Genomic DNA, 14497 nt, shown 5'->3' on the forward strand with positions numbered 1-14497 from the left:
AAATTTGTGTTGTGTTTTAGCCTACAGATGAAGAAGAAATCGAAACATTATTTCCTGAACTCAGGGAGGCCGCAAATGCAGTGCCTTGGAAATACGTACAGCCATTACCAGGTCAGTACTGTATTGCTTACCCTACTTTTTGTTATGTTTATCTGTAGACTGTTTTAAGAATGGTGGGAGGGAACAGACCGGTTCTAATATATCTCTGTCAGTTGCTGACTGGTACAGGACATTAACAATATAAATTATCCTTTCAGTAGTAGCTGATGCTAAAACAAGGAATGTGAAAAGACATAAGATGGTGCCCAATGAAACAATAGTGAATGGCTTGAATACCTTACACCAGAAAATACATTTCTGAATCGAGGGAAAATGAAAAAGTTACTGGAATTCACTTCTGGAGATTGCAGTACAAGAGTATTTATTAAATAAGGGATACAATCTGCCAATTTGGACAAGTACTTATAAAGACAATTATTATCAAACTAACTATTTGATAATATTACAAATCTAATAGTAATAATATAAAAAATAATGATACTAAGGTACCCGGAGGTGTTGAACAAAAGTGTCATATTATAATAAAAAGGACTGGAATGAGAGAAGCAGGACAGGTGAACAAGAGACATTACAAAAACAGTAATTGCCCATATTACAGGCCAAAATTTCCAGAATGGTCCCGCAATATGATGACTACCAACACAACTATGACTGGAGCATCTAATTAGAAGTTTTTTGAATTGGAGTAGCAGTTTAAGTGGCACGTGCAAGAAAAGTTAGTGAATGCTGTTGTTCCTGAAATTAGAATGAAGACTCCAGTGAAATGAAAGTAATGTTCCAACTGCAGACATCACAGAATTCAAAGTGGATGTGGGCTGATGTGTGAGGATGATGAGGAGATTGAGGCATATGTTATGGCACTTTCTGTGGCATGTAATGAAACACAGATTTGGTTTTATTTCCATAATTTAGACACCCCATAAGCGGCATCTGTTTACAAAAGGTAGTGCACACTTTTTGTGGATCTTAAGATATTTTGTTTCAGTAAGACAATTTGTAATTTTAATAAGTCAGAATTTGTTCAATAAAAGAATCTACAAAATATGAGGTGGAGAATGCCTGATATTCATGACCAACATATTGTAAATACATTTGGTATATCCCGTTATCAGCCATTCAGCTGTTAAAAAATATGTTGCAGGATTCTTGTATCCTGCATTTTTGTCTTTATTTAGTTGTGCTGGAAGAGTTGACCTTCAGTATCCTGCTTAGTTGTGGAGTCTGACTGTGAATGGAGGAGGGGTTGCAGAAAAATAAAAAAAAAAGTTTTTCTGTCCAGAAAGTTGCATCTTGTCTTGATTTTCCACCTAGGGACCTCACAGTTATTGTGAATTGAGGTTTATTTGTCTCATAATGTACATAATCGAAATCACTTGATCCAGGTATAGGAGATGCGTCAAATTGTGGTTAAATTTCACCATAAACAAAGAACAGCTGATGTTAACAAAGAGCATAATAATAATAATAATAACGCAATTTTGTTATACATACAATAAAATATAATGCTTAATTACCCCTTGCTCAAATTATCATTTCATCCTCTATGAAGTCTTCTATTGAATAGTAGCATTTCTCCCACAGAATCTGCTGTAGCCTTGTTTTAAAATTTCTGGCTTCATATTAAATATGTTTTTGCCCTGTATACTGTGGAATCCATGCATATAGTTTCAACTGTTATATGGGTAGCATAAAATTATTTTTATTTCTTGTGTTATAAAGATGGTTAAAATGATTTTCCTCAAATAATTTTTTCTGCTGTGTAGGTAGATTATAATTTCATAAATGAATATGGAAAGAACAGTCAGAATTTGCAGTTTCCAAAATAATGGGCACCAAGATGCTGCTGTGCAGTACACATGTATTGGAAATTTTCTTTTGGAGTTTCAGTCTTCAAGAAACACTACTTGAACTTCCTCAAAAAATTATCCTATATCTAATGACAGATTCAAAATAACTATGATAAGCAATTTTTCGTGTACTGAGGTCAGTGGAATTTGCTATTATTTGCATTGCAAATGGAAAACTGCTTAGTTTATATGATAGGAAATCAATATGTGTATTCCAGTTTAAGTTCTAGTCCTCATTTAGTTCCAGGAATTTGACCGTATCAACTTCTTTCATAGGTTGTTATGTTGTAGTTTAAGTTCCACACATTTTGAATGAATGTATGGTTTTGAAATGTACCATATGGGTTTTTGCACTGTTCAGTTTCAACACATTTAACTGGAACCAGTTTTCTGAGGTATCCAGTGTGCTTACGATGGAGCTCAGAAGTTTTTCTGCATCATCATCTTCAATTAAAATAGAAGTCTGCAAACAGAACTGGTGGGGAATTCATATTTATAGATAAGTCATTTACATAGAATAGGAATAGGATTGGCTCCAAAATGGAGCCTTGAGGCACATCTTGTGATACTGTATCCATTTAGAATAATAATTCACTGCATCTGAGTTGATAGTGTTACCCTTTGTTTTCTGTTGTGTAAGAATGACGTCCCCCCATATGAACCATGGACCTTGCCTTTGGTGGGGAGGCTTGCATGTCTCAGTGATACAGATAGCCGTACAATAGGTGCAACCACAACGGAGGGATATCTGTTGAGAGGCCAGACAAATGTGTGGTTCCTGAAGAGGGGAGCAGCCTTTTCAGTAGTTGCAGGGGCAACAGTCTGGATGATTTGACTGATCTGGCCTTCTAACACTAACCAAAACGGCCTTGCTGTGCTGGTACTGCGAACGGTTGAAAGCAAGGGGAAACTGCAGCCATAATTTTTCCCGAGGGCATGCAGCTTTATTGTATGGTTAATGATGATGGCGTCCTCTCGGGTAAAATATTCCGGAGGTAAAATAGTCCCCCATTAGGATCTCCGGGCGGGGACTACTCAAGAGGACGGCATTATCAGGAAAAAGAGAACTGGCATTCTACAGATTGGAGCGTGGAATGTCAGATCCCTTAATCGAGCAGGTAGGTTAGAAAGTTTAAAAAGGGAAATGGATACAGAATGAGATTTTCACTCTGCAGCGGAGTGTGCGCTGATATGAAACTTCCTGGCAGATTAAAACTGTGTGCCCGACCGAGACTCGAACTCGGGACCTTTGCCTTTCGCGGGCAAGTGCTCTACCAACTGAGCTACCGAAGCACGACTCACGCCCTGTCCTCACAGCTTTACTTCTGCCAGTACCTCGTCTCCTACCTTCCAAACTTTACAGAAGCTCTCCTGCGAACCTTGCAGAACTAGCACTCCTGAAAGAAAGGATACTGCGGAGACATGGCTTAGCCACAGCCTAGGGGATGTTTCCAGAATGAGATTTTCACTCTGCAGCGGAGTGTGCGCTGATATGAAACTTCCTGGCAGATTAAAACTGTGTGCCCGACCGAGACTCGAACTCGGGACCTTTGCCTTTCGCGGGCAAGTGCTCTACCAACTGAGCTACCGAAGCACGACTCACGCCCGGTACTCACAGCTTTACTTCTGCCAGTACCTCGTCTCCTACCTTCCAAACTTTACAGAAGCTCTCCTGCGAACCTTGCAGAACTAGCACTCCTGAAAGAAAGGATACTGCGGAGACATGGCTTAGCCACAGCCTAGGGGATGTTTCCAGAATGAGATTTTCACTCTGCAGCGGAGTGTGCGCTGATATGAAACTTCCTGGCAGATTAAAACTGTGTGCCCGACCGAGACTCGAACTCGGGACCTTTGCCTTTCGCGGGCAAGTGCTCTACCAACTGAGCTACCGAAGCACGACTCACGCCCGGTACTCACAGCTTTACTTCTGCCAGTACCTCGTCTCCTACCTTCCAAACTTTACAGAAGCTCTCCTGCGAACCTTGCAGAACTAGCACTCCTGAAAGAAAGGATACTGCGGAGACATGGCTTAGCCACAGCCTAGGGGATGTTTCCAGAATGAGATTTTCACTCTGCAGCGGAGTGTGCGCTGATATGAAACTTCCTGGCAGATTAAAACTGTGTGCCCGACTGAGACTCGAACTCGGGACCTTTGCCTTTCGCAGGCAAGTGCTCTACCAACTGAGCTACCGAAGCACGACTCACGCCCGGTACTCACAGCTTTACTTCTGCCAGTACCTCGTCTCCTACCTTCGAAACTTTACAGAAGCTCTCCTGCGAACCTTGCAGAACTAGCACTCCTGAAAGAAAGGATACTGCGGAGACATGGCTTAGCCACAGCCTGGGGGATGTTTCCAGAATGAGATTTTCACTCTGCAGCGGAGTGTGCGCTGATATGAAACTTCCTGGCAGATTAAAACTGTGTGCCCGACCGAGACTCGAACTCGGGACCTTTGCCTTTCGCGGGCAAGTGCTCTACCAACTGAGCTACCGAAGCACGACTCACGCCCGGTACTCACAGCTTTACTTCTGCCAGTACCTCGTCTCCTACCTTCCAAACTTTACAGAAGCTCTCCTGCGAACCTTGCAGAACTAGCATTCCTGAAAGAAAGGATACTGCGGAGACATGGCTTAGCCACAGCCTGGGGGATGTTTCCAGAATGAGATTTTCACTCTGCAGCGGAGTGTGCGCTGATATGAAACTTCCTGGCAGATTAAAACTGTGTGCCCGACCGAGACTCGAACTCGGGACCTTTGCCTTTCGCGGGCAAGTGCTCTACCAACTGAGCTACCGAAGCACGAATCACGCCCGGTACTCACAGCTTTACTTCTGCCAGTACCTCGTCTCCTACCTTCCAAACTTTACAGAAGCTCTCCTGCGAACCTTGCAGAACTAGCACTCCTGAAAGAAAGGATACTGCAGAGACATGGCTTAGCCACAGCCTGGGGGATGTTTCCAGAATGAGATTTTCACTCTGCAGCGGAGTGTGCGCTGATATAAAACTTCCTGGCAGATTAAAACTGTGTGCCCGACCGAGACTCGAACTCGGGACCTTTGCCTTTCGCGGGCAAGTGCTCTACCAACTGAGCTACCGAAGCACGACTCACGCCCGGTACTCACAGCTTTACTTCTGCCAGTACCTCGTCTCCTACCTTCCAAACTTTACAGAAACTGCCAGGAAGTTTCATATCAGCGCACACTCCGCTGCAGAGTGAAAATCTCATTCTGGAAACATCCCCCAGGCTGTGGCTAAGCCATGTCTCCGCAGTATCCTTTCTTTCAGGAGTGCTAGTTCTGCAAGGTTCGCAGGAGAGCTTCTGTAAAGTTTGGAAGGTAGGAGACGAGGTACTGGCAGAAGTAAAGCTGTGAGTACCGGGCGTGAGTCGTGCTTCGGTAGCTCAGTTGGTAGAGCACTTGCCCGCGAAAGGCAAAGGTCCCGAGTTCGAGTCTCGGTCGGGCACACAGTTTTAATCTGCCAGGAAGTTTCATATCAGCGCACACTCCGCTGCAGAGTGAAAATCTCATTCTGGAAACATCCCCCAGGCTGTGGCTAAGCCATGTCTCCGCAGTATCCTTTCTTTCAGGAGTGCTAGTTCTGCAAGGTTCGCAGGAGAGCTTCTGTAAAGTTTGGAAGGTAGGAGACGAGGTACTGGCAGAAGTAAAGCTGTGAGCACCGGGCGTGAGTCGTGCTTCGGTAGCTCAGTTGGTAGAGCACTTGCCCGCGAAAGGCAAAGGTCCCGAGTTCGAGTCTCGGTCGGGCACACAGTTTTAAACTGCCAGGAAGTTTCAGGGAAATGGATAGGTTAAAATTAGATATAGTGGGAATTAGTGAAGTTCGGTGGCAGGAGGAACAAGACTTTTGGTCAGGCGAATACAGGGTTATAAATACAAAGTCAGACAGGGACAATGCAGGAGTAGTTTTAATAATGAATAAAAAAAATAGGAATGTGGGTAAGTTACTACAAACAGCATAGTGAACGCAATATTGTCACCAAGACAGACACGAAGCCCACGCCTTCTACAGTAGTACAAGTTTATATGCCAACTAGCTCTGCAGATGACGAAGAAATTGAAGAAATGTATGATGAAATAAAAGAAATTATTCAGATAGTGAAGGGAGACGAAAATTTAATAGTCATGGGTGACTGGAATTCGGTAGTAGGAAAAGGGAGAGAAGGAAACATAGTAGGTGAATATGGATTGGGGCTAAGAAATGAAAGAGGAAGCCGCCTGGTAGAATTTTGCACAGAGCACAACTTAATCATAGCTAACACTTGGTTTAAGAATCATAAAAGAAGGTTGTATACATGGAAGAAGCCTGGAGATACTGACAGGTTTCAGATAGATTATATAATGGTAAGACAGAGATGTAGGAACCAGGTTTTAAATTGTAAGACATTTCCAGGGGCAGATGTTAATTCTGACCACAATCTATTGGTTATGAACTGTAGGTTAAAACTGAAGAAACTGCAAAAAGGTGGGAATTTAAGGAGATGGGATCTGGATAAACTGACTAAACCAGAGGTTGTACGGAGTTTCAGGGAGACCATAAGGGAACAATTGACAGGAATGGGGGAAAGAAATACAGTAGAAGAAGAATGGGTAGCTTTGAGGGATGAAGCAGTGAAGGCAGCAGAGGATCAAGTAGGTAAAAAGACGAGGGCTAGTAGAAATCCTTGGGTAACAGAAGAAATATTGAATTTATTGATGAAATGAGGAAATATAAAAATGCAGTAAATGAAGCAGGCAAAAAAGAATACAAATGTCTCAAAAATGAGATCGACAGGAAGTGCAAAATGGCTAAGCGGGGATGGTTAGAGGACAAATGTAAGGATGTAGAGGCTTATCTCACTAGGAGTAAGATAGATACTGCCTACAGGAAAATTAAGAGACCTTTGGAGAAAAGAGAACCACTTGTATGAATATCAAGAGCTCAGGTGGAAACCCAGTTCTAAGCAAAGAAGGGAAAGCAGAAAGGAAGACCCGAGTCGAAACAAGGCCCCGAGAGTAGATCACATTCCATTAGAACTACTGACAGCCTTGGGAGAGCCAGTCCTGACAAAACTCTACCATCTGGTGAGCAAGATGTATGAGACAGGTGAAACACCCTCAGACTTAAAGAAGAATATAATAATTCCAATCCCAAAGAAAGCAGGTGTTGACAGATGTGAAAATTACCGAACTATCAGTTTAATAAGTTACAGCTGCTAAATACTAACGCGAATTCTTTACAGACGAATGGAAAAACTGGTAGAAGCCGACCTCGGGGAAGATCAGTTTGGATTCTGTAGAAATATAGGAACACGTGAGGCAATACTGACCCTACGACTTATCTTGGAAGCTAGATTAAGGAAAGGCAAACCTACGTTTCTAGCATTTAGAGAAAGCTTTTGACAATGTTGACTGGAATACTCTCTTTCAGATTCTGAAGGTGGCAGGGGTAAAATACAGGGAGCTAAAGGCTTTTTACAATTTGTACAGAAACCAAATGGCAGTTATAAGAGTTGAGGGGCATGAAAGGGAAGCAGTGGTTGGGAAGGGAGTGAGACAGAGTTGTAGCCTCTCCCCGATGTTATTCAATCTGTATATTGAACAAGCAGTGAAGGAAACAAAAGAAAAATTTGGAGTAGGTATTAAAATCCATGGGGAAGAAATAAAAACCTTGAGGTTTGCCGATGACATTGTAATTCTGTCAGAGACAGCAAAGGTCTTGGAAGAGCAGTTGAACAGAATAGATAGCGTCTTGAAAGGAGGATATAAGATGAACATGAACAAAAGCAAAACAAGGATAATGGAATGTAGTCGAATTAAGTCGGATCATGCTGAGGGAATTATATTAGGAAATGAGACATTTAAAGTAGTAAAGGAGTTTCGCTATTTGGAGAGCAAAATAACTGATGATGGTCGAAGTAGACAGGATGTAAAATGTAGACTGGCAATGGCAAGGAAAGCGTTTCTGAAGAAGAGAAATTTGTTAACATCGAGTATAGATTTAAGTGTCAGGAAGTCGTTTCTGAAAGTATTTGTATGGAGTGTAGCCATGTATGGAAGTGAAACATGGACGATAAATAGTTTAGACAAGAAGAGAATAGAAGCTTTCGAAATGTGGTGCTACAGAAGAATGCTGAAGATTAGATGGGTAGATCACATGACTAATGAGGAGGTATTGAATTGGATTGGGAAAAGAGAAGTTTGTGGCACAACCTGACTAGAAGAAGGGATTGATTGGTAGGACATGTTCTGAGGCATCAAGGGATCACCAATTTAGAATTGGAGGGCAGCATGGAGGGTAAAAATCGTAGAGGGAGACCAAGAGATGAATACACCAAGCAGATTCATAAGGATGTAGGTTGGAGTAGGTACTGGGAGATGAAGAAGCTTGCACAGGATAGAGTAGCATGGAGAGCTGCATCAAACCAGTCTCAGAACTGAAGACCACAACAACAACAACAAGTATGACGTTAGCCAATATAGAGCATTGTCCTTAATACCTTATTTGTCTAATCTGTAGATAAGCAAGTCATGGTTCACGGAGTCAAATGCTTTTCTGTGATCACAAAAGATACCTGCAACTTTACTCCTCTGATCCAATGATTCGCCTATCTTTTGAATGAACTTAGTCACTGTTTTTTTCCTAGTTGAAATCCAAATTGGATATAATACTGTCATTTTGTACAATAAAGTTTTTGATCTGGTTTGCAGCAACTTTCTCTAACACTTTTGACAGGACTGGAAGAACAGAAATTGGCCAATAGTTTCTCATGTCTTCCCTCAATCCTTTGTTGAACAAAGGTCTAACTTCGGCATACTTCAAAACAGTGCGAAAGCATCCCTGTTCAAAATACTGGTTGAATATTTTAATTAGGGGAGGTGCTATTATGCCTCACACCATTTAATCACTCCAGTAGGTATCGTATCCCACAACTTTTTAAAAATTCGTAAGATACTCAGCTTCTAGGTGGATTTCAAAGGAGTTTACTTTACTCTGATACTCTAGTACATCAGCATCTGACTTTGCCGCATTTATGAAGAATACATTTAAACACTGTGGTATTTGAACAAGGTTTACAATAAAGCTATCATCTGCTTCAATCTAAACATCTTTAAGTACTGACTCTTAACACCTTTTATTATATTTCAGTTCATTGTGGAGTTTCCTCTTCCTGGCACTAGGAATTTTTGTGCCCTGGGTTATCCATTCAAGTTTATTAGTCATTATGTTGTATGTGATTCTAAGTGGAAAAGTTTCATTAAATATTTCAAGCAAGCTGCTTAAAAAAATTGTTAAAGTTTCTATTACTCGAAATACAGCTGTGTAAGGCCATCAGCCTTTCTAACTTATTTCTAAATGTAACTGATTTTTTCCCATTGAAGTTCCTTTTCATATGGCTTTTGTTACATGAAATTTCTTTCTTAATTTTTGAATGAATAATGCAGAGTGGCTAGAGATTCCTAAATCCTTGCAAAATTTATAAACATTTTCAAATACATAATTTATTAGAATATTATCAATACAGGTAGCTGACTGTGCATTTGCTCTAGTTGGTTGTATGAAGTTCATTTTAAAGCCAAAGTATTTTTTAAGTCAGCGAAATCGACACATCGTTGCTTTCAACTATGATGTTAATATTGAAATCAGCAGCTATTACTATCTTTTTCCTTTCTTTTTTTACTGAGTTTTTCAAGCAGGCAATGAAATTTCACCAGAAAAGAATCAATTGTAGCTTTCTCTGGTACTCTATAAATAGAAACTATGACGAAATTTAGGTCACTTGGCTCGATACAGCAGCTTTCAAATAGATGCTCTTCATTTACGAGGTGTACAACTTTGCTTCTGCCGTTTTTTGCCCAACATTTGAGGCTTTAATGCAACAAATTGATTACACATGTATCATTCAAAATATTTTCCATCGCTGGCCACTACTTTCTCCCATCTTTTGGGCAGTGTACGAATCCTGTGTTGAAAAAAATTGTTCATCTTTTGAAGCAATCCATGAATTGATCCAATTGGTGACTTCTTCTTGAGATTGTAAGTGTTGGTCAGCCGGGCCATGTGCCATTGATCTAAGTAGGTGATAGTCAGAGGGAGCAATGTCTGGAAAATACGGCGAGTGGGGTAGGACATTCCCTTTTTAATGTTTCCAAGTACGTTTTGACCTCTTTTGTAACATGGGGTTGAGTGTTGTCACGCTGCAAAATCACTTTATCGTGCCTCTCGATGTATTGCGGCCGTTTGTCTTTTAATGCTCTGCTCAAACACATTAATTGTGTTCAGTTACGAGCACCTGTGATTGTTTCACTTGGTTTTAGCACCTCATATTACACGACACCCAGCTGGTCCCACCAAATGCAGAGCATGATCTTGGAGCGGTGAATATTCGGTTTGGCCATCGACGTGGAAGCATGGCCGGGATATCCCCATGATTTTTTGTGTTTAGGGTTATTGTAATGAACCCATTTTTCACCCCTGTTCACAGTGCGATGCAGAAATCCCTTCTGTTTTTGCTGTTCCAGGTCTCTTGATTTCAGTTCACACAGGGCCCAAGTTCCTTCTTTCTGAATCAAGCCCATAGCCTTGAGACGTTTTGAAATGGCTTGCTGTGTCACTTCCACAAATCATGCTAATTCTTCTTGAGTTTGATGTGAGTCTTCACTCAGCAATGTTTCCAATTCTGCATCTTCGAAAACATTCTCTCTTCCACCACTGTGCCAGTCTACGATGCTAAAATCACCGTTCTTGAAGCGTTGAAACCGCTCACGACACGTTCTTTCACTAATAGCGTCCTTACCATACGTACTTGAGAGCATTCAATGAGGCTCAGCTGCTGTTTTCTTCATATTGAAACAAAACAGTAACACCTCCCGCAAATGACTAGAACTAGGCTCGTAAACTGACATTTTCAATAAAGAATAACTGTATGATGCAGACACAGATTGACTAATGTTTGAATGAGGTTCTGTTGACCGAGGTCCAAGCTAACTGCCTGACATCTGCGATCTGTTTCTTTCGACCGCTACTTACCGTCGTCGCCACCTATCGGCAAATGGCAGAAGCAAAGTTGTACACCTTGTAAATGATTATAATCATTTCTTATTTCATATTTTATATCATAATGAGTAAGTGTGCAAGAGACTCCACATGATTTCCCTCGACCACAAAAGCTGTTGGCTAATACAAAATTTTCAATTATATTCAGAATTTTGATACTGTCAGACATGAGCCAGTGTTCATTGAGACAAATAACTTTGATATTTCTACATTCAGATAGAATAATTTGTAATTTGTCCACTTTATGACTTTCGTTTGAAAAGCCAGCACTTAGACCATTTATATTCAAGTGCATTATGCAGTGGCATTCTTTTATATTTTTGGTCTCAGGCATACTCCTTCTTGGATACCATTTCAGTCTTGCCATTTTTATTACCAAACAATGTTTCTCATCTCCATCATTTCGTATAAGTTTCCTCTATTTTGCAGAATTTTACATGTATCGGCAGACATTTTACTAAAAATTTTGAATCCTAACCTATTTAAATGCCGACCGCCTGTACCTAAACATCAATTGCTTAATAATTTATTTGGATTGATGAATGCAGCTCTCAGATCATTAGAGTTTTGGTTTAAATACTGGTTTTTCCTCTCAATATATCGATCACTGACTGATTTTCTGTGGATAATACCACTCACCACAATTCTAGATGTTTTGTAGTGGTTTGTGGCAGATCGAATTAAATTTCTTGTTTCCCTTACAATTTCCTCTTCAGTGCTGCTTCTAAGAGAATTTGTACCTTTGTGGATGAAGACTCCTTTGTAGTTCCTCTGATTATTTTATGATTACATGATTGGCAAACATTGGCAACAGCCTCTGTAGTATTACTTCCTTTTCCATACTGCATGTCTAAGCTCTGACTATTCTTCATGCTCCCACCTCACCCCCCTCCCAATAAAGCCCATGAGCTAGAATATGCTCCCCCCCCCCCTTCCAAGTTCTTCCTAACAAGGGAACCTCCCCATCGCACCCCCCTCAGATTTAGTTATAAGTTGGCACAGTGGATAGGCCTTGAAAAACTGAACACAGATCAATCGAGAAAACAGGAAGAAGTTGTGTGGAACTATGAAAAAATAAGTAAAATATAAAATTTGAGTAGTCCATACGCAAGATAGGCAACATCAAGGACGGTGCGATCTCAGGAGCGCAGTGGTCCCGTGATTAGCGTGAGCAGCTGCGGAATGAGAGGTCCTTGGTTCAAGTCCTGCCTCCAGTGAAAAGTTTAATATTTTATTTTCAGTTTATGTGACAAACTCTTATGTTTTCATCACTTTCTTGGGAGTGATTATCACATCCACAAGAAAACCTAAATCGGGCAAGGTAGAAGAATCCTTTTACCCATTTGCCAAGTGTACAAGTTAGGTGGGTCTATAACATATTCCTGTCATGTGACGCATATGCCTTCACCAGTGTTGTATAGAATATATCAGACGTGTTTTCCTGTGGAGGAATCGGTTGACCTATGATGTTGCGATCAAATGTTTTCGGTTCCCATTGGAGAGGCACATCCTTTCGTCTACTAATCGCACGGTTTTGTGGTGCGGTCGCAAAACACAGACACTAAACTTATTACAGTGAACAGAGATTTCAATGAACGAACGGACAGATCATAACTTTGCGAAAATAAGAAATTAAAATTTTAACTCGAGGGCGGACTTGAACCGTTGGCCTTTCGTTCCGCAGCTGCTCACGCTAACCACGGGACTATTGCGCTCTTGACCTCAGACTACCCTACATGTTGCCTATCTTGCGCATAGACAACTCAATTTGTATATTTTGCTTATTTTTTCATAGTTCCATACAACGTCTTCCTGTTTTCTCGATTGATTTGTGTTCAGTTTTTCAAGGCCTATCCACTGTGCCAACTTACAACTAAATCTGAGGGGGGTGCGATGGGGAGGTTGCCTTGTAAGAAGTGACCAAAATTAGTCTTGTAACTAGGCGAGTTCTCACGTTGCTGACTCTGCTATTATCAACCCACCATTTGTTGTTGTTGTTGTTGTTGTTGTTGTTGTTGTGGTCTTCAGTCCTGAGACTGGTTTGATGCAGCTCTCCATGCTACTCTATCCTGTGCAAGCTTCTTCATCTCCCACTTATTATTAATGTATTTTGTCCAGTGGTGCTCCCATTATACATTTGTAAAATGTCATATTTCAACCACCAGGAGTTTTTGACACACAATTATTTACACATGGTTTCAAACCTCAAATCATCTTAATGTTATTTACAACAGCTCACGTGATAATTTTATTCTTTGCAGGCTTGAGAAAAACTCATTCATTAAAATAAAAACCACCACCTCCACCCCATGAGTAAAATTGTTATTGTTTTTTTTGTATTGACAATTAAAATAATTCAGTTAAATTCTTGCGATTAATATCAAACTATGGATTGATCTTCAGAAAGTTGTGATATGGAACCATGTAAGAACGTTATTATCTTAGGCCCAAGATTCAGGGTGAGAATATTAACTAAGAAAGAACAAAGTACAGAAAACTGGTTCACAGAGATCAACCAGAGAGGATTGCAAACATTATGTTTAGGATTGCTGATTCTGATTATTTTCCTATCTATGTGCAGTTTTTAATGCAGTCATAACTTAGTTCCATCAGATCAAATAGTGGAAGATAATGGAGCTGCAAACCACAAAAGAAGGAAACTTACCAACAGGATTCATTATTATTATGAAAGGCCTCATTTCTTGCCCTGCCAACACTGATCCACTGAGGGAATCTTCTACACCTACAGGCTTGTTTGGTTTAAATTAAGAAATAATTTAAGAGAGAAAAGAGCAGAGAAATAAGTGAAGATCTATTAATTTCTGTATGGTTCCAAAAAGGACTAAATTGCTCTTTACAATAATTTCATCATGATTCTACATAGAGCTTTTTAACTCTAGATGTTATACTGCAAGAAAAGTTAAAACATAATATTAATAAAGTAAATGATTTCATACATCTATATATATACTCTGCAAACCACGACAAGGGGCATGGCAGAGCGCATGTCCCATTGTACCAGTTATTAGGGTTTTTACCTATTCAATTCATGTATGGAATGCAGGAAGAATGGTTGTTTGAATGCCTCTCTGTGTGCAGTAATTATTTGAATCCTATCCTCACAAGCTCTGTGTGAGTGTGTGTTCTTAAGAGTCATTATTTAATACTGCTTCTTGAAACTTTGTTAATAGACTTTCTTGGGATAGTTTATGCTATCTTCAAGAGTCTTCAAAGTCAGTTCCTCCAGCATCTCTGTGACATTCTCCACAGATCAAACAAACCTGTGACCATTTGTGCTGCATTTTTCTGTGTACATTCAATATCCCATGTTAGCCCTATTTGGTATGAGTCCCACACTCTTGAACAATATCCTAGAACCAGTCACATGAATGGTTTGTAAGCAATCTCCATTGTAGACTGATTGCACTTCTTCAGTATTCTACCAATAAACTGAAGTGAACCACCTGCTTTACTCACATCTGAGCATATGTGGTCATTCCATTTCATATCCCTACAAAGTGTTATAGCTAGGTATTTGTA

At 40.4% G+C, this 14497-nt stretch overlaps 1 protein-coding gene across 1 annotated transcript in view; it reads left to right on the top strand.

The window, feature by feature from the left end:
• LOC126094497 (PIH1 domain-containing protein 1-like) overlaps positions 1 to 14497 on the top strand; it is a 68979-nt gene that overhangs the window by 26656 nt on the left and 27826 nt on the right. The window contains exon 2 of the mRNA XM_049908907.1: positions 21 to 111. Within this exon, the coding sequence (XP_049764864.1) occupies positions 21 to 111 (91 nt within the window). The remainder of the gene's footprint in view (positions 1 to 20; positions 112 to 14497) is intronic.

The sequence above is a fragment of the Schistocerca cancellata genome, chromosome 8 (assembly GCF_023864275.1).
Source record: "Schistocerca cancellata isolate TAMUIC-IGC-003103 chromosome 8, iqSchCanc2.1, whole genome shotgun sequence".
Taxonomy (NCBI): Eukaryota; Metazoa; Arthropoda; class Insecta; order Orthoptera; family Acrididae; genus Schistocerca; species Schistocerca cancellata.